The sequence below is a fragment of the Culex quinquefasciatus genome, chromosome 1 (genome assembly GCF_015732765.1).
Source record: "Culex quinquefasciatus strain JHB chromosome 1, VPISU_Cqui_1.0_pri_paternal, whole genome shotgun sequence".
NCBI lineage: Eukaryota > Metazoa > Arthropoda > Insecta > Diptera > Culicidae > Culex > Culex quinquefasciatus.
Window position 1 is genome coordinate 85557680 of NC_051861.1, and position 17757 is coordinate 85575436.

General features: G+C 38.2%; 1 protein-coding gene and 4 non-coding genes across 5 annotated transcripts; 3 read left to right on the forward strand and 2 right to left on the reverse strand.

Moving 5' to 3' along the window:
• The first annotated feature begins 493 nt into the window (after window positions 1-493).
• Window positions 494-1300, forward strand: LOC119765629. The gene is made up of 3 exons (XM_038249896.1): window positions 494-511; window positions 579-1093; window positions 1161-1300. The coding sequence occupies exons 2-3, from the start codon at window positions 709-711 to the stop codon at window positions 1166-1168; spliced, it is 393 nt and encodes a 130-aa protein (XP_038105824.1). The 5' UTR covers window positions 494-511; window positions 579-708; the 3' UTR covers window positions 1169-1300.
• An 8412-nt stretch (window positions 1301-9712) lies between these two features.
• Window positions 9713-9783, reverse strand: Trnag-gcc. The gene has a single exon. It is a non-coding gene; the product is annotated as a tRNA-Gly (tRNA).
• A 188-nt stretch (window positions 9784-9971) lies between these two features.
• On the forward strand, window positions 9972-10042 carry Trnag-gcc. Its single transcript has one exon. It is a non-coding gene; the product is annotated as a tRNA-Gly (tRNA).
• Window positions 10043-17299: 7257 nt separating this feature from the next.
• Trnat-ugu lies at window positions 17300-17372 on the forward strand. The gene has a single exon. It is a non-coding gene; the product is annotated as a tRNA-Thr (tRNA).
• Window positions 17373-17453: 81 nt separating this feature from the next.
• On the reverse strand, window positions 17454-17525 carry Trnad-guc. Its single transcript has one exon. It is a non-coding gene; the product is annotated as a tRNA-Asp (tRNA).
• Window positions 17526-17757: the final 232 nt, after the last annotated feature.

Sequence of the window (17757 nt, forward strand, 5' to 3'; positions counted from 1 at the left end):
TCCGTTTTTTTTTAATGTTTTTCTGGTTTATTTTCGCGCTCGCGTGTCGTATCGTTTATCTTTTGCTTTCGGAAAGTGTTTTGTTGTGCGATTGGTGTTGGAAAAGTGGCTTGATATCGAATAATTTCATTGTAAACAGATGAAACTACATCGGGAAATCAACAGCTTACAAGTATAGATTATAATCCGGCACTTATACTCCTACAGCAAATCTGTATAAAGTTGATATCGATAGCAATATAGTTATGATTAAATCAAAACAAATTTTGTTTTAGTTTGTGTTGTTTATATAACAAATTGCTGGTTGCTACGTACATGAAAAATGTGTGGCTGGTGCTCAAAAGAAGACCTGTTTTTGGAAATCCCAGGTAAGTTTTCGCTTTATGTTTTTAAATTGATATTGTGGAACCGGAGGGATGGGGATATTGACGGGTAGGGGGGAGGGTGTAGGGTTTGATGGTTTTAAGTCCTGCTAGCAAATGTATCCCTTTTCCCTGCTGGACCAATCAGCGTAAGTTTGAATACTTGAAAAAAGAACATGTTTATTTCAATTCTTTTTCATTTCTCTATTGACTTAGGTACATGATTATTCGGTGTTAAATTACGCCAAACTGACGCGCGCTGAAGGTCGGAACGACCACCGTAGAACCGGCAGGCCTGGCGCTCAACTCCACCATCGAATGCACGAGGTGCTGTTCCTCGGAGGTCATGGCTTTCAAATACGCCGGTGCAGAACCTGCTGGAATGACCACCGTAGACTCGGCAAGCCTGGCGCTCATTTCCGCCATCGAACGCAAGTGGTGCTGTTCCTCGGAGGTCATGGCTTTCAAAAACGCCGGTGCAGAACCTGCTGGAATGACCACCCTAGAACCGGCAGGCCTGGCGCTCAACTCCACCATCGAATGCACGAGGTGCTGTTCTTCGGAGGTCATGGCGTTCAAATACGCCGGTGCAGAACCTGCTGGAATGACCACCGTAGACTCGGCAAGCCTGGCGCTCATCACCGCCATCGAACGCAAGTGGTGCAGCTCCCCAGAGGTCAGGAGACAAACCTGGCGTTCACGCCGGTGCAGAACCTGCTGGACCAATCAGCGTAAGTTTGAATACTTGAAAAAAGAACATGTTTATTTCAATTCCTTTTCATTTCTCTATTGACTTAGGTACATGATTATTCGGTGTTAAATTACGCCAAACTGACGCGCGCTGAAGGTCGGAACGACCACCGTAGAACCGGCAGGCCTGGCGCTCAACTCCACCATCGAATGCACGAGGTGCTGTTCCTCGGAGGTCATGGCTTTCAAATACGCCGGTGCAGAACCTGCTGGAATGACCACCCTAGAACCGGCAGGCCTGGCGCTCAACTCCACCATCGAATGCACGAGGTGCTGTTCTTCGGAGGTCATGGCGTTCAAATACGCCGGTGCAGAACCTGCTGGAATGACCACCGTAGACTCGGCAAGCCTGGCGCTCATTTCCGCCATCGAACGCAAGTGGTGCTGTTCCTCGGAGGTCATGGCTTTCAAATACGCCGGTGCAGAACCTGCTGGAACGACCACCGTAGAACCGGCAGGCCTGGCGCTCAACTCCACCATCGAATGCACGAGGTGCAGCTCCCCAGAGGATGGCCTGGCGTCATCGAACATCCCGAAAGCATGCGGTACAGTCCCCTTCCTCCCAGAGATCAGCTGACATTCATCACCGCCGGACAAACAGAAAGAAAGGAAATCAGACTTGAAAACGCATTTTTACGTTGCCAGATAATATTAGAAACTCAATGTTTTTTGTTGTTTTGTGTGTATTGTAGGTGATAAAGCGACATTTATCTTTGAATAAAGCCTTAAAATTTGAAAAAAATGTTCATTTTATTATAACATAACCTAAAAATCCGAAATGACAGCACACGACAAAGGTACGACATCCTAAATAACAAAACCGTGCGACGTCGGTCGAATGTCGTACGACAATGTCGAACAATTTCGATGATCGATCGTACGACAAATACGACATTTTGGTGCAAAAACGTATGACATTCGTGCGAAAGTCGTGCGACATTGTCGTGCGACGTCGTACGATTGCACGGACGACAAACGACGGACGTCCGACGGACTTTTCAGTCAGGGAGATGCCATCGAAACCGAGCACATCCTGACGAAGGAGCAACGCAGACAACTTTCCCAAGTTATTGAACGTCTAAGTAGACTTATGACGTCTTATAAACCCTCGACTGACAGATTTGGACACGACAATTTTTCCGTGCCCTCGCCACAGCTAAACCGTTGGAAAAGGTAATTTTTCTCCCTTTCGAGAAAAGGGCCATAAACCGTGGAATGCACTTCAACAAGCCAGCGACTGCTGCCCGGGGTGAAAGTGAAAAATCGTCTATGAGATGCAACCGTGGGTGAAATGAGACTCCATAAATATTACTGCTGCCGGCCCATGCGTATGCGTATGATGTTCAACATTGTAGAAACAACCGCAGTTTAACGCTAATGACGCAAAGGTGCGTCGTATTTCTCGGTTTTATTATTAAAATGTCTGAAGTTTTGTTTGAGGTAAGAAAAGGTAATTTCGCGGTTAGATTCGCGTGCGGCTTGGTAATTTTCAGTTTGAAGTCGTTAAACAGCACTAACTAAGCCATGCAGAAGCACTTAAAGCTGTGCGGCAAACTATGTTGCGTCTACGTTTTGCCCCAAGACATCGCCTCAACAATTGGTAGTCCGAATTCGTTGCCCAAACATCGGAATAACATTTAACCTTTTTCCATCACCCTGGGTGCCACCATCGAAGGAAAAGGAAAATCCCGTGGCCAAGACCTGTCTCGGTTAAATTTGCCGGAAAAATACCGTTCCACAAATATACACACGACGAAAGCGCTTTTCGGGGCGCCCTCCTTTGCCGTGAACGGAAAATAAATGAAGTCCGCAAATATTCGTGCTGCTCGACGAAAGGACGACCAAGACGATCCTTTCACTATCGGCTTGCGTCACATCAGAGGAGAGGAGAAGAAATTGGAGAAAATGATAAATGTTTACATTTACCGACGATTTCGTTCTGGCCGCAGCGAAAGGTGCAGGGGAGGTTGGGTTGCCTACTTTCGGGCTGTTTTGAGTTGTTCACTTCTTTTACGGACTTCAATATTGATGAAACTAAACTATTGGAGCGCTGAAACGAGCATTTGCAGGTAAGTTAGTGAAGTTCCAGCGTTCCTGTTGGATGAAATTATCATGTAAGTACTTCTGTCAATCTGTCAAATAATTATCATCGCATTTTAAGGGAATCTTATTTAAATTTAGGAAGAATTAGAAATTAGTTTTAAGCAGCTTGAGCTAAAAATAACCCGAAACAAAACCATATGAGAGTCGATTAGAAATTAAAATCTGATAAGAAATGTATTGAAATTGAATATAGGTTAAAAAATTTAGAGCAGCCCAAGTTAGTCCTCCCCAATCCCTCCTACGTAAAATCCCTCAGAAAACAAGAAGCTTCCCAGAAAAAAATACCACCAGATTGGAACTCGAGCTGAACTCACTTCTGCCACTGAAAAAAGGTAGCCAACAGACGTTCATCACTCGAACCTGAGAAACGGAAAGGAAGCCACTTTTTCCCTACCTTCCGGCCGTGGACGAACGTGAAGTCATTTTTCAAAACGGGAGACTGCATCGAGACCATCGGCCAGGCCACCGTTGACAAGTGGGTGGAATTTCCGCTTTCCTGCCGTAGAAAGGCAACTTGATCCGATCTGACAGCCGGGGGGGAAGAAGCAAAATTCCTCCAATTCCTTGATAAATTTACCTTGCTCAAACATTTACTCAACTTCTTGTCGCTCGTCGGGGGAGAAAAGCCATTTCCTGGAGTTGACTTGGACGGTGCATTACCTGCCCGGGAAGCTGCTACTTTGGAAGGAGCACAGCTGCTGCCAGGATTTCGGATTAGGGTGAGGCAGACTGATGACTGCTCGGAAGGTGGACAATAATGCAGCCACTTGGTAGAAAATCGTCAAGTTAATAGGGCAATTAAGGTGATTTATTGTTATTTGTTCGTGGGACACGTTCTTTTTATTAGGATTTCTAAGAAAAATAATTGACAGGTTCCTGTCTTGGATGTCTCAGCAGACTGAATTGCCAGTTTTGTCTCATTTCGTCTAGTCAGATTGGCATGAATATTCTATCTTCGGCTTCAACAGTCTAACTGTGAAGAATTTTAAATAGTCTCTTGCGTGTCAACTTACCTTGTCAGTATTGGGTTGATCCATGAACACTGGAACGCCCAACGCATGTCCAACTTACACGGACGCCCAAGCCTCCCAAAAAAGGTGGAACGCTAACTTCAACTCACTGGTTCTCGAGCAATACTCAACCAATCGGGACGATTCTTGTTTCCAGTGATTTGTAAGAATGTCTAGATGATCCTAAAATTTTGCAGAACTTGATTTGATCAAATCTATAATTTCTGCGACCGAAAACATCGTTCCACCTTTTTTTTAAAAAAAATGCCTCCGCGGAATTTTTGGCAATTCTTTTTTTACACGCGAAAAAAAAAGTTCGAACGATGTTTTTGATCACAAAAAATACAGATTTGATCAAATTAAGTTCTGCAAAGTTCTAGAACCATCTAGACATCCTAACAAATCACTGGAAAGAAGAATCATCTTGATTTGTTGAGTTATGCCCGAGAACCAGCGAGTTGAATTTACCGTTCCAACTTTTTTGGAGCCTTGAGCGTTGGAATGTTAAACTCAGGTTATCTAAACCTGGTGTGTCGTTAATGCCTATTATCATGTTCTCTTTTCAGGATATTTGTTCTAAGGTGTCTAAGGTGTATCAAAGTTTTAATTCTCTCATTCAGTCACAACTCTGAATTTGGTTTTTGGTTTCCTTTCTGACTAATTTTGGATCACATAATGAAGTTTTCTTCTTGCCTGTCGTTACTTCTGCTTCTTGACCATTAGTTAACCTTTGTCCTAGAATAACCTTCTTGTGTTATTATGAGTAAAAAAATGTTTTAAAATATCATTTGCTTTCCTAAGACAGTCTTAAGATAGTCTCATCGACAAATTAAAAAAATAAGTTTTATTTTTCGCGTGTTCAAGAGGTCATTTGAGCAGCTTATTTTCTACGAAAAACTATACATCTCTTGTTTTAAATTTTTCTTGTATCAATTAAAGTATTTTAGTTTGCATTTATCATATTCAGTTTACGTTTGTATCCTATACTATTTGGCTTACTCGACCACCTCCTATCATTACCTTTTGCCTATCTAGTTTTTCCATGTTTTTACAGTCTTTTTATCAGTTTATTTGTTGTTTTTCACATTTTCTTCTGTTTTATTTTTTATCATTCAACTTGTAAAAAAGCTAAGAGTCATAGTCTTGTACACTACAAAAATTACTGCATAAACTTTAAATAAATTTTATTTGTATTTTTTTTTTTTTATTTGGTTCAAACTTTGTGAAGGCCAAAAATCTCATTTTTTTTCAAACCTGGCGGCAGAATTTTCGAACATACTACTCTATGGCTCTAAAGTAGCTTGTTTTATCCCCCAAAACATACGTATTTTGGGAAATTGAGTTTTTGTGAAGAAAAAAACACAATTATTTAGTCGGCAAATTTGTTTTTCGGTGCACTATTTTTTACTGAATATTCCTCAACAATACCTACAACTTTGCCGACGACACCAAATTGTTCAGAAAAATCATTCAAAAGTTACAGATTTTCGAATATTTACGTAGCATTTTTGTATGGACAGCTGCCAAAATTGTAAGGAGACTTGTATGGGAGAACCAATGACACAAAAAAGCTTCTTTGGTCATAGGAAAAGCCCCCACAATGTTTGAGCCTAATCAAAAAATAAATAAGATAAAAATGTAGTTACAGTATGTAAAAAAAGTATTTACACCCCTTGGGCACAATGCACATTTTGTGATAAACATGTAAACAATTTAAAGTTTGACAGAAACCTAGTACAACGTTTTGTTTAGAAACTCATGCCGAACATTTTGCTTTAAAAAGCTCATGAAAAGATGATTTCTATAAAAAGTTATATAACAAATCACAAAAATAAAAAAAAAGTGCAAAAAAAGTTTGTACACCTTTCGAAAAATTAACATAAATAATGTTATTTGTTGACAAATCACCATGAATCCAGTCTCCCAACTCAAAATCGGCATCCTTGATTGATTAAAAAAGAATTTGGATTGAATATAAAGTTTACTAACTACTTAGTATAAAAGTTTATGAAACTCTTGAAATTCTATATAAAACGTTTTAAGCTTAATTTTGACAACTTTTAATTTAACTAAATGTCAATATATTACCATAGAATTGCTAAATAAACATTTTGAAGTGGGTATAACTCCGTTTCGAGGGTCTTTGTATCGATAGAATAGATTTATTGTTGAATTTCATACCAACCCGGAATTACGTCGTCAGAAAATCCGCCGGCATCCGAACCGATCCACGATTCACAAGTCAACCTATATGCCATCGGAAAGGGCATAAAATTTCCGATCTTTTGATACTCAAACATCTAGCTATCCTTTGGTAAAAAAAATATTACAAAGAAAAATATTTCAAAAATTAGAAAACACTGATTTTGGGACATTGAACTTGTGTACCTTTTATTAATAGTTCTTATCATGTACTACAACCAATGCTTGTGATCAAGGGGAAGGGGCAAGGGGAACATATTACACAAAATAAGGTTTCCAGCTGTGATTACAGGTATAGGTCAGTTTTGATGCAGCATGTGATCCCGAGAAAAAAATCCTAGTCATGTAAGTATTTCTGAAAATCCGTCTAGTCACTGTCATTAAAATCTTGATATTTCTTGAATGGATTTATGAATGATTTTTTTATGTCACCAAACCATGTCCCATTGAAAACACCACCACGTCGCTGTAGGGACAGAAACGCCTCCAACATAAGACAAGTCGTTTGGCTAAATTGCCCCCCCCATTCGCTAGTGAACGTCCGACAGGTGTGCCCCATGAAATACACGGCAGGGCAATAAACAGTCGGTGAAACGCCGCCGCCGCCACCGGCAACGGTTTTGAATGATCTTTAAAACCCCCTTTCGGCCAAGATGAAAGAAGCCGTTTGAAATATGAGCGAAAAGGTGCTCGACGTTCCGCCCGAGCAAACAACACTGACTTCTATCATGTATAAATATTATTAATAGCCGGTAAAGGTAAATCATTAAAGACGGGGACACGGAGGGAAAAATGTTGGAATGCTTTTTTTTTGTAGTTCTGATTATGATTGAGTAGCAAAGAATTGTAGAAAATTTCAATTCAAATTTTCGTAAATTATTTTTGCAGTGTACTCGAAAGCAGCTGATCCCAACTCATTCTTGAAAAGCGAAATCCGGTCTCGTGAGAACACCTAAGTGTACACACTGCGACATCACAAGTATCACTTGCTTCAGAACAAAAAAATCTTCAAATCTTCGTAAAAACACCCAAGACGATATGAAATCTGCCCCAATGATGTTGTTTGCTTAATTTTAAAGATTTATCGCTTCGCCCTGTCCGACATAAGTGTGGCTCGTTCATCATCCCAAACCTCACCGGTGAGGTTCCCAAGTCTGAGAGTGTATAATTTTCCACGGTTCTATTAGTTTGGCGTTGAATTATGCTGACCGGCGAACATACCTGGCAACACTGCTGGCGTTTTGTTTTTCATACATTTTGGTAGCAATTTGATTAATGAAGCCCCGAGAGGCCATTTGGGTGGCTTAATCTTGGGGATGAGGGTTTTTTTGGGTGAGATAAGTTATTGAAATTATCTTCAAGATTGTAGTTTGGTGGATTTTTCGGTGTAGATTTGAGGTGATTAGCACGAGCTCGCTAATGGGACGTTTATTCGACTGTTTATTAATTTGATCACGATTTATAAAATTGCTTTGTAAGCCTAAGCCACGACATTGTCGTTGCGAGAAACATATGTTTTCAATTAATCTCAGGTTAAGTTTATTACAAAACAACAGTTGCTTTTTGATCTATTTAATCATTTTTTTCTGTAAGTTTTTATTTGTTTACTTTTTATAACTAAAATTGATTAAAACAACATTTGATGTTAAGATATCATGATATAAAAGAAGGATTATTATGAAGTACATAGACTTTGTTTATTGAAATAAGTCTTCAACAATACAAAAAAACATAAATTCAAAATATCACAATGTTAGGTTACTTTATTTCACTGGAATAACAATGACCCTTAACGGTGCTCATCAACCAGAGTCTGTTTCACCGAAATATTTTTTTCCACTTTTCTAGGGTTCGTACAAATATTACGTAACACAAATTTCAGCATTTTAAAGTATTCTCCTCCCCCCTTCTTCCAACGTAACAAATTTTCACAAAAAAATTACAATATACAGAGATCGTAAAACAATCGAAATCCATTCCTCCTCTAAATGTGTTACGTAATGTTTGAATGAACCCTTTTTTTTTTTTTTTTTTTTTTTTTTTATTATTATAGAGACTTTACACCATTGTGCATTCATCTCTTCAAGGTGGATAGTGAAAGAGGAAAGATTACAGAGTTTAAAATCACTTCAATAATTATTACCATGCCTTTTTTCTAACGATTTCTGTCTATGTTTCAAATATTTAGCGGAATATTTAGAGAATGAATTATCAAGTTCTTCAAGTTTTTCTTCGTCCTCTTCTTCCAGGGATTTATAAGTTATCTCACAACACTTTTTCTTATAATATTTTGCTTTTATGACATCTTCATCTTCTTCATCTGTTGTTTCTTCTGCAGCCATCTCTCTTCGTTTTGTTGTCAATTCGTCATCCGCGTCCAAATATGCCTGTAAGCGCTTTCGGCGGCGGGTGTGCTTAAGCACGGTCTCGAATCCATCGTTGTCTTCTTCGTCAATTTCACTTGTTTCCATTGCATTTTGTTCTGGTTTACTGTTGTTGCTTTTACTGCTGCTGCTGCTTGGCTCGGGTTCAATCGGTTGTGTACTGCTTTTTGGTCCACCTTTTTACTCGAATCCGCACATTTTGTTCTTTGCTTTGAGTTTGCAAAGCGATTTTTGCCTATAATCGTCACTGTTGCAGCAGCATTGTTTACAGTAATTGATTTCGGCGTTGGCTGTTTCAGCAACATCCGCAGGGTCCGAACTCCATTTGGGATCCCTGGGAAGAAGTTAATCCAGCGGTCGTTGGTGATGGTTAAAATTTCGCCGTATTTACTCATCACTTTGACTACGTCATCATTGCTTATGCCTAGAGGTAGGTCAAGCACACGAACTTCCGTAGCGTTGTTGTCCAGGTAAATCGGGATTTTGCAACCCTGATATACCAGAGGTTTGTCGATGATGGACGAGGCCATTGCTGAGTCGGCGAACTGCAACACGGCTATTTTTCTTCTATTGCATAATTGCAATGCTCGCAAGTTTTCTTGGTTTACTTGAAGGTCTGCGAGAAATTTTTACAAGCTTTGGGCTTGGTTGGTTTTGGAGTTGACAAAATCCAGAACCACACTGTTTTTGTCTACGGTGCACATTTTAAAAAAAGCGGCGACGCGCACACAAACTGCGGACTGGCGTTGAGAATGCGACTTGTAAGGTCGGCGGTTACTTTGCAACTGGAACCCTTTTTTGGTTGAAACTCTTGATTATATTGTTTCGTTATAACTATAGTTTGAATGCAGTTATTGTGGGAATTTCAAGGATTCTTCGTGTTAGATTTAAAATAATAGTTTGCATCGGCCGGGAATCGAACCCGGGCCGCCCGCGTGGCAGGCGAGCATTCTACCACTGAACCACCGATGCCTGTGAAAAATAACTATTATTTTAAAATCAATTTATTCGATAAATATCTGCAATTTACTTTAAATTATTGAATCAACCTTGAAACATGCTAATGACCAAGCAAGCACCTTGATGGATAAACGTCGAGGAAAATTTTATTTATCTTTTTTGCACTAATTCCTTCTAACTTGATACATCAAATAACACAAGCATCGGTGGTTCAGTGGTAGAATGCTCGCCTGCCACGCGGGCGGCCCGGGTTCGATTCCCGGCCGATGCAAAGACATTTTTTGACTAAACAATTGGAAGAAAATTTCACAAATTTACACTATTTGAAAACAACAGTTTACATGTTTGTACAAGTTAGACCTCCAACCAAAATTGTTCATTAGTTCTTTATGATTGTTTCCTTGAAAGTTGATAATTATTGTTAAAGTATTGCAAAAATCTATGACAATCAAAACACAAAAAAACTGGAATAACATGAAAATTGATACATAAAATCTAACAAACAAATAAAATATTGAGAAAATATGTTTAAAAATTAAGTAAATCTAAAAGTTATTTGTGAAAAATATAAATAAGTTAAAAACTCAAACATAACATAATAAGTCAATCATAAGTTTTCATCTCACATTTCCTCTCCAAATGATCACAGTTTCCTCAAAATTTTCCAACCCACCGACCTGGAGGCGGGTGAAAACCGTCATTAAAATGAATCGCATGGCTTAAGCGCATCTCATTTACACCTTTCTGATTCGGTGTTGCGAGTCACCTCCTCCATCTTCCGTCCCTGCTTAAAGTCACCGCACCACACCGCTTCGAAAATTCATTCCTCGACTGGCAACACTAAATTTAGCAAATGCGCAATCGTTCGTCATTAGTGTCACCTTTCTCCCGTGTGTAAAGGTAGCTCGGTTGAGGTGAAAAATGACGAGTTGAGCTTCTACTTTTGGTCCATTAGAGATGTAGCAACGTGTGAAGTGACTGTTCGTTTAACACTTGTGTTTTGTAAATTCTTTGCGATGTTATTTTAAATTTAGATTCAGATTTAGAATATGAAAAATGGTCATGATCATTTATCTATTAAATCTTTTGACAAAGTATTGTTGCAAACTTCTTTTAAAAACGATAGATATTACGACCTGGTCCAGATCAAACGATTGGAACGACCGTTCGAGAGTGTGCAAAGGGTTAACAGACTTCAAACTAGGAACGTGAAATTTACGATCACTTAAAGTCACCCAAAGTAGCACCGACGACGCTGAGTTTTACTACCTTTTCAGGCACGTTCACGTGGTTTTTCCGGGTCTTTCCTGATCGTTATTTTTGTTACCTTGTCACGTAGAATGCACTGGAAATCGAACCATCCACAATTTTAGAAAGAGTTTTTTTTGTCATTAATTTATTTTTGAAAAGCCGACTCGGTCCTAACCAGGTCCCAGTACCGAAAAGGACCTAATAAAAATAATTTTATGAAAAAAATACTTTTGACTAAGGCCGTTGCAAATATTTTCCAAAGTTTTTTTTGCCTGTGGAAGGCGCCATAATTATCCAATTTTTATCATTTCTCAAATGTAGAACCTTCATTTAATTTAGAAAAACTTTCCCAAAGACACCATATTTATAGGATTTTTTCCCGCGAAGTTATTAGCGCCCAAAACTGACCCTTTTTGCGCGGCCAGCTGTAAGGGGCTACCTAACAACGATGTTTATTTCCAATTCGTACACGCACGTGCTCTCTCTCAGATTCAATTCTCTCACGAGCTTGCTCGCCTGCCTGCCTGCCTGTTTACTTACAAGCGCGCTGTTTCTCTGCGTGGACTTTTTTCGTCGTCTTTTTTTTGTTTGCTATCCGCTGCGCTGTGTTTCTGGCATGTTTATTATAATTTTCAACTAAAATAGCAGGATTGTTTTGAGTTGTATTTAACATATAAATTCTTAAATTATGACAAAAAAAACTGCGCTGAAACAAAAAGTTTAAAGAAAAGACAGCTTAGGCACAATAAAAAAATGACAGCAAATGTCATGAGAACAGGGTTTGTTTGTTTTTCCAAGCATTACACGCAGGTTTCGTATATGCTAAAGAAACATGATAATGATTCAATTATTAAAAAAAATCTTCAGGTAGTACAAATGTTGTTCCTTCAGGTAGTTTGCTTTAACAAAAATATACTTTAGTACAAATCAGAAAAAAATCAACGCAATTTTACAATTATTGCTGCAAATTTTCATTTATACTATCTATTTTTTTATTCTTTCTGTGTTCCTAGACCACCTGCAACAAATATTGCAACTGTTTATCATTTTTTGTCAGTTTACCTGTAAATTTTTCGATTCAGGATCTCATCTCTTTCTGCACAATCGTTAGCTACCTTCAGATCTCGCAGTTGCGGTCTTCCTTTAAGATACTCATTTGGATTCAGTTTTAAAAAAATCTAAATAAAATTCCTTCCTTTATTATCTAAAAAAACTGCATGGTATTTCTTGTAACAAAAGCAGATAAATTAAAATAAAAAGCGTTTGCAATTAGGTTTGGATCAGAACAGATGACGATTCATGGATGAACTAATTCATCAAATTTGTATTCTCTCTCACACGCTCTTATAATATGATATCTTTTGTTGATCACATATTACATTAAATTTTATATCTCAAAACAAACCTGGTATTTTAGTTGAAAATTATAATAAACATGCCAGAAACACAGCGCAGCGCAAAAACGACGACGACGAAAAAAGTCCAAGCAGAGAAACAGCGCGCTTGTAGGCAAACAGGCAGGCAGGCAGGCGAGCAAGCTCGTGAGAGAGTTTGAACCTGAGAGAGAGCACGTGCGTGTACGAATTGGAAATAAACATCGTTGTTAGGTAGCCCCTTACAGCTGGCCGCGCAAAAAGGGTCAGTTTTGGGCGCTAATAACTTCGCGGGAAAAAATCCTAAAAATATGGTGTCTTCGGGAAAGTTGTTCTAAATTTAATGAAGGTTCTACATTTGAGAAATGGTAAGAATCGGATAATTATGGCGCCTTCCACAGGTAAAAAAGTAAAACAGTTGCTTTTCTCCATACATTTTGACGATTTTTCCCATACAAACTTTAAGCGATTGGAGGGAGGGGTTCCCGTGGTCAGAATGAGCTCAAATTTGGAATTTAGCCTAGTGATGGGTCAATCTTTGATTTCAGGGGGTAGCCACAAAAAAGTCCAGATTTGGACCACCCTAATGAGCACACACATCAACTTATTTTTAATTCTCTTTCATGGCATGGCACCTACTTTCAAAACAAATTTGAAGATATTTGGTTGCATCGTTGCCGAGATATAGCAATTTCAAGTGAGCAGTTTCAAAAAACGGGTGCCACGATATCTCAACCAAGGGGTTTCCAGCATCGTGTCAGACTGGTCACTAATCCGGAATTACTTGGAATTTGAGCAAGTAATTCTGTAATTCCGGATTTACTGAGTAATTCCAGAGTAATCCTGGTAATTCCTAATAATCCCAATAATCCTGGTAATTCCATGTTTCTTGTTTGTGAAAACATACTTCAGAAAATAATAAAATAATAAAAAATAACTGTTAAAAAGATAATTTCGATAAACCTTTTATAATTCTATTTATTGCCTATTAATTTTCATGTATGAAACCAAAGTTACAGCTAGTACGGGATCATTCGGATTTTGAGTAAGTAATTCAGTAATTCCAAAATTACTCCGCAATTCTGCAGTAATTCCTGTAATTTTGGAATTACCTAGTAATTCCGTAGTAATTCGAGTAATTCCATAGTTACTCAGTAATTCGTGTATTTCCCATTAATTCAAGTAACTACTAGTAATTCTTAAAAGGTAAATCGGCAGAATGCATTTTGCTTTTCATTGATGCTTTTTATGGTTGTAAGAAGTACAGAGCGGATTCGAAATGTCCGCCAATTTGGATGCTCTCTAATGGTACGTTCGTTTGATGGATAGTTTCACACTGAGTGCCGCACTCAGAGCTGCCAAAGTGTTTCTTTGAAGAAACTCGCGCTAGTTCCGCACGAGTTTCGCCGCCATCTTGGAACTGAAACTCTAGTGCCGCACTCGATATTTTTTCAGTTTCATGCGAGTTCCATGCACACTGAAAAAGAATGTTCGTTTGAACCAAAACTGGCACCGACGAGTGTGGCACTCAATGCCGCACTGGCTGTTCAAACAAACGTACCATAATTCAAATGTATTCGGATGAAAAACACTCAAACGTCAAAATCAGTTGTCAAACTGACGTTGATGTTTACCACATTATTCGATGATTTCCAAGTAGGGCGTCCAATTTTCCAGGGTTTTGAGTTTACCGGAAAACGGAAAAAATATATTTTTTATCCCGGGAAATTTTTGAAAACGTCATGAAATCTATGTTTTCTTTATATTAGTTATGTTTTTAAAATCAAACTATAGCACAATACTATAAAAATCAATCTAAACAGGGATAGCACTTTTAGATAGTTTTGAAGATTTTTTTTGTTCTTTGTTGTGCTTTGAATTTTAAATGCACTCGAACGCCAAAATCAGTTTTCAAAATGATGTTGATATTTACCCAATTGTTCGATGATTTCCAAGCAGGACGTTTTGAGTTTCCCGGAAAACGGGAAAAATATTTATTTATTCCCGGGAAGTTTTTAGTTTTTGAAAAAGTCATAAAATCTATGTTTTCTTTATATTTGTTATGTTTTTCAAGCTTTAAATTTATAGAATTAGCTCAATACTATTAATATCAATCTAAACAAGGATAGCAGTTTTTAGATAGCTTAACATTCCAACGCCCAAGGCTCCAAAAAGTTGGAACGGTAACTTCAACTCGCTGGTTCTCGGGCATAACTTAACCAATCAAGATGATTCTTCTTTCCAGTGATTTGTTAGATGTTTAGATGATTATAGAACTTTGCAGAACTTAATTCGATCAAATCTGTAATTTTTGCGATCAAAAACATCGTTCCAACTTTTTTTTCACGTGTAAAAAAAAATCGCCAAAAATTCCGCGGCGGCAGTCGTTTTAAGAAAGGTGGAACGATGTTTTTGATTGCAAAAATTACAGATTTGATCGAATTAAGTTCTGCATAGTTCTATAATTCTGTAATTGCTCGAATTAAGTTCTGCACAATTTTAGGATCTAGACATTCTTACAAATCACTGGAAACAAGAATTGTCCCGATTGGTTGAGTAATGCCCGAGAACCAGTGAGTTGAAGTTACTGTTCCTCCTTTTTTGGGAGGCTTGGGCGTCTGTGTAAGTTGGACATGCGTTGGGCGTTCCAGTGTTAAACAAATTTTTGCTGTTCTCTGTTGTGCTTTGAATTTTATATGCACCACATTTCTATTTCAAATTAAATAAGTATCTTATAAATATTTATTTTTTATTTATTTCTATATGACATGAATAAAACAGCTTGAAAATTGGTTTAAGATGTCTAAAAACAAAAATGACAACAAATAAAACGGTACCAATTTATGTAAATTTAAGAAAAGTTTAAACTAATTAATTGTAATACTAATGTAATTTCCAGGCCAAATTATGATTTTTGTTTAATTTTGGAAATTCCCCATACAACATATAAAAATCCCGGGAATTTTATGCCGGGAATTCCCGGGATGGACGTACTATTGCCAAGCACGTGGTTTTGTGCATTTGACAGCTGTCATTCGATCCAATTCTCAATATGCTGGAAGCTAGGCAGTAATTCCAAGTTATTTTTATAAATTTGAGCAATTCTGCGTGGTTTCTGGAAATCCCAAGTAATTCTGGGAAATCAAAGTAATTCATGACATATTGCCAGTAATCCTGGTAATTCCATTTAGACTGGTCAGTAATCCTTGATGCTGGAAACCCCTTGATCTCAACATTGTCTTGACCAAATCGGCTCAACATTTTGGTGAAGACTCGTTAAACCGACTCCGTGTGCATGACCGAAGCCCGATTTTCAAAAAGTTTATTTTAAAAAAAGATAAAAATATTTTTGTGTTTTTCATGAAAAAAACCAAAAGTTTTAAATTTTTGTATTTTTCTAAAAAGCAAATTTTTTAAATTGGGCTTCGTCATGCACACGGGATACATCTTGAGAGTCTTCACCTCAAATTTCAGCCAATTTGGTCCATCCCTTCTCGAGATATCGTGGCACCCGTAAATCAACTCGGGGTTTAGAGAAAAACGCCAACAAAGTTTGACAGCCCGCTTTGCGCATGGCAAAATTTTGAACTTAAATCGTCTCTTACTCAGTTTAATCATGAAATATCTTCATAAAACTTTCAGGAATGATTAATAATCATCTTCAGAGTGGATTTATCAAATATTCTGTAATATAAAATTTTGTGATTTTCTACATGTATGTAACCCCTTAAAATGTTGAAACCATGGCTCGTTATTTCAATTTTTATACTTTTTTTTATTTTTGCCCCCCCCCCCCACCCCCTTCAAAATTGGTCCGAAAAAATTTGATTTGGACTAGTTTAAAAATATTTTGAACTTTCATGAAATTACAATGTACAGCACCGCAAAAACTTTTTTTTCTCGCAAAAATAAAATTTTCGTCGGAATTAAGAAATTTAGGAAATGAATGAGCAAAACAACTGGACAGGTGTATGATGCAATTAAAAACACTTTTTTCATTCAAATGTTGACACTGTGGTCTGTAATTTAAATTTTTAGCTTTTTTTATTTTTGACCCCCCCCCCTCGACTTTGATCAGAGTCGAGGGACATAAACTTCAAAAAATATTTGCAACGGCCTATTTTGACGCTAAACTATAGAATATTCTAATAAAAAGCTAATTAGGTTCCCAACAACTATTTTTGCAAACCTCTGCCATATTACACCATAATATTTTAAACCATTTTCTTGTCAATCAGATTGAAGAGAATAGTTTGCTGACCAAGTTTCCTGAGAAGGTATCAATTTAGGTTTGATATAAGCAGTGATAATGATTCCCAAATGATTCGCTCACTCACTCACTTACTGATACACTGGTTCTATCACTTGATTCACACTCTTTGAATCATTCGAACAACTTAAGGAGCCATTACACTACCGCAAACAAACAAACAAACTCGCACTTTTTCGTGTTTGACAGTTTGCCAAAATCCCAAGTCCCAAGTACGCATACGCAAACATATTAGTAAACCAAACCCTTTCCCCATGGTAGCTCCGCACGATCATCATCCGTCATCGAAGAAATGTTGACACGGTCGGTCTCTTGGTCGGTTGCGGCCGTTGATGGCGCGAAACGATATCTCGCCGAAAATGCGATAGGAATTTGGCATCGTGTCACATTTGTGTCATGGAGTGTGTGTGTTTAACCGAATGTTGCACATGAGTTAAGCTGAGTTCCGGTGAGTTTTGCGGCTGGTTTGCCAATTTGTACACGACGCAGCACGGAAATTGCCGTGAGTAATGACGGAAATTAGGGTTATCTATTTTATGAAAGGGTTGCTTGTTTTCAATATTTTTATTTTTGCAGGTAGGTTATGAAGAAGAAACTGCTGCCGGAGGCTTGCTGGAGTCGCGACTCACCTGCAGCCTCTTTAGCTCAGATGGCAGAGCGCTGGTCTTGTAAACCAGCGGTCGTGAGTTCGATTCTCACAGGAGGCATTACTTTTTTAGGACTGCATTATCGATGTTTTCTCTTTTAATTGAAAGAAAAGCTTAACCAAAATCAATAAAAAAAATTGCCTCCCCGACGGGGAATCGAACCCCGGTCTCCCGCGTGACAGGCGGGGATACTGACCACTATACTATCGAGGAGTGTCATTTTTAAATAGTGACTAACTTGCGTCAAAAGTGACATCGCTCAATGTCATTCCCCTAAGCATGGCGAACTCCTGGACAAGAAAAATTGCCCTCACTAATTAACGTTCTCCAAGGAAGCAAAAAAAAGGATCTTTTTCTTTAAACCCCTTTCACGGTCGACCTACGAAAGCAAAGGATTCCAGTTACCTAATTTCGCGTGTTCTGCGTGCGGATATTTATTGTCTTT

Coding starts and splice junctions, on each gene's coding strand:
- LOC119765629 (XM_038249896.1), top strand. CDS start 709: ATGGCTTTCAAATACGCCGGTGCAGAACCTGCTGGAATGACCACCGTA.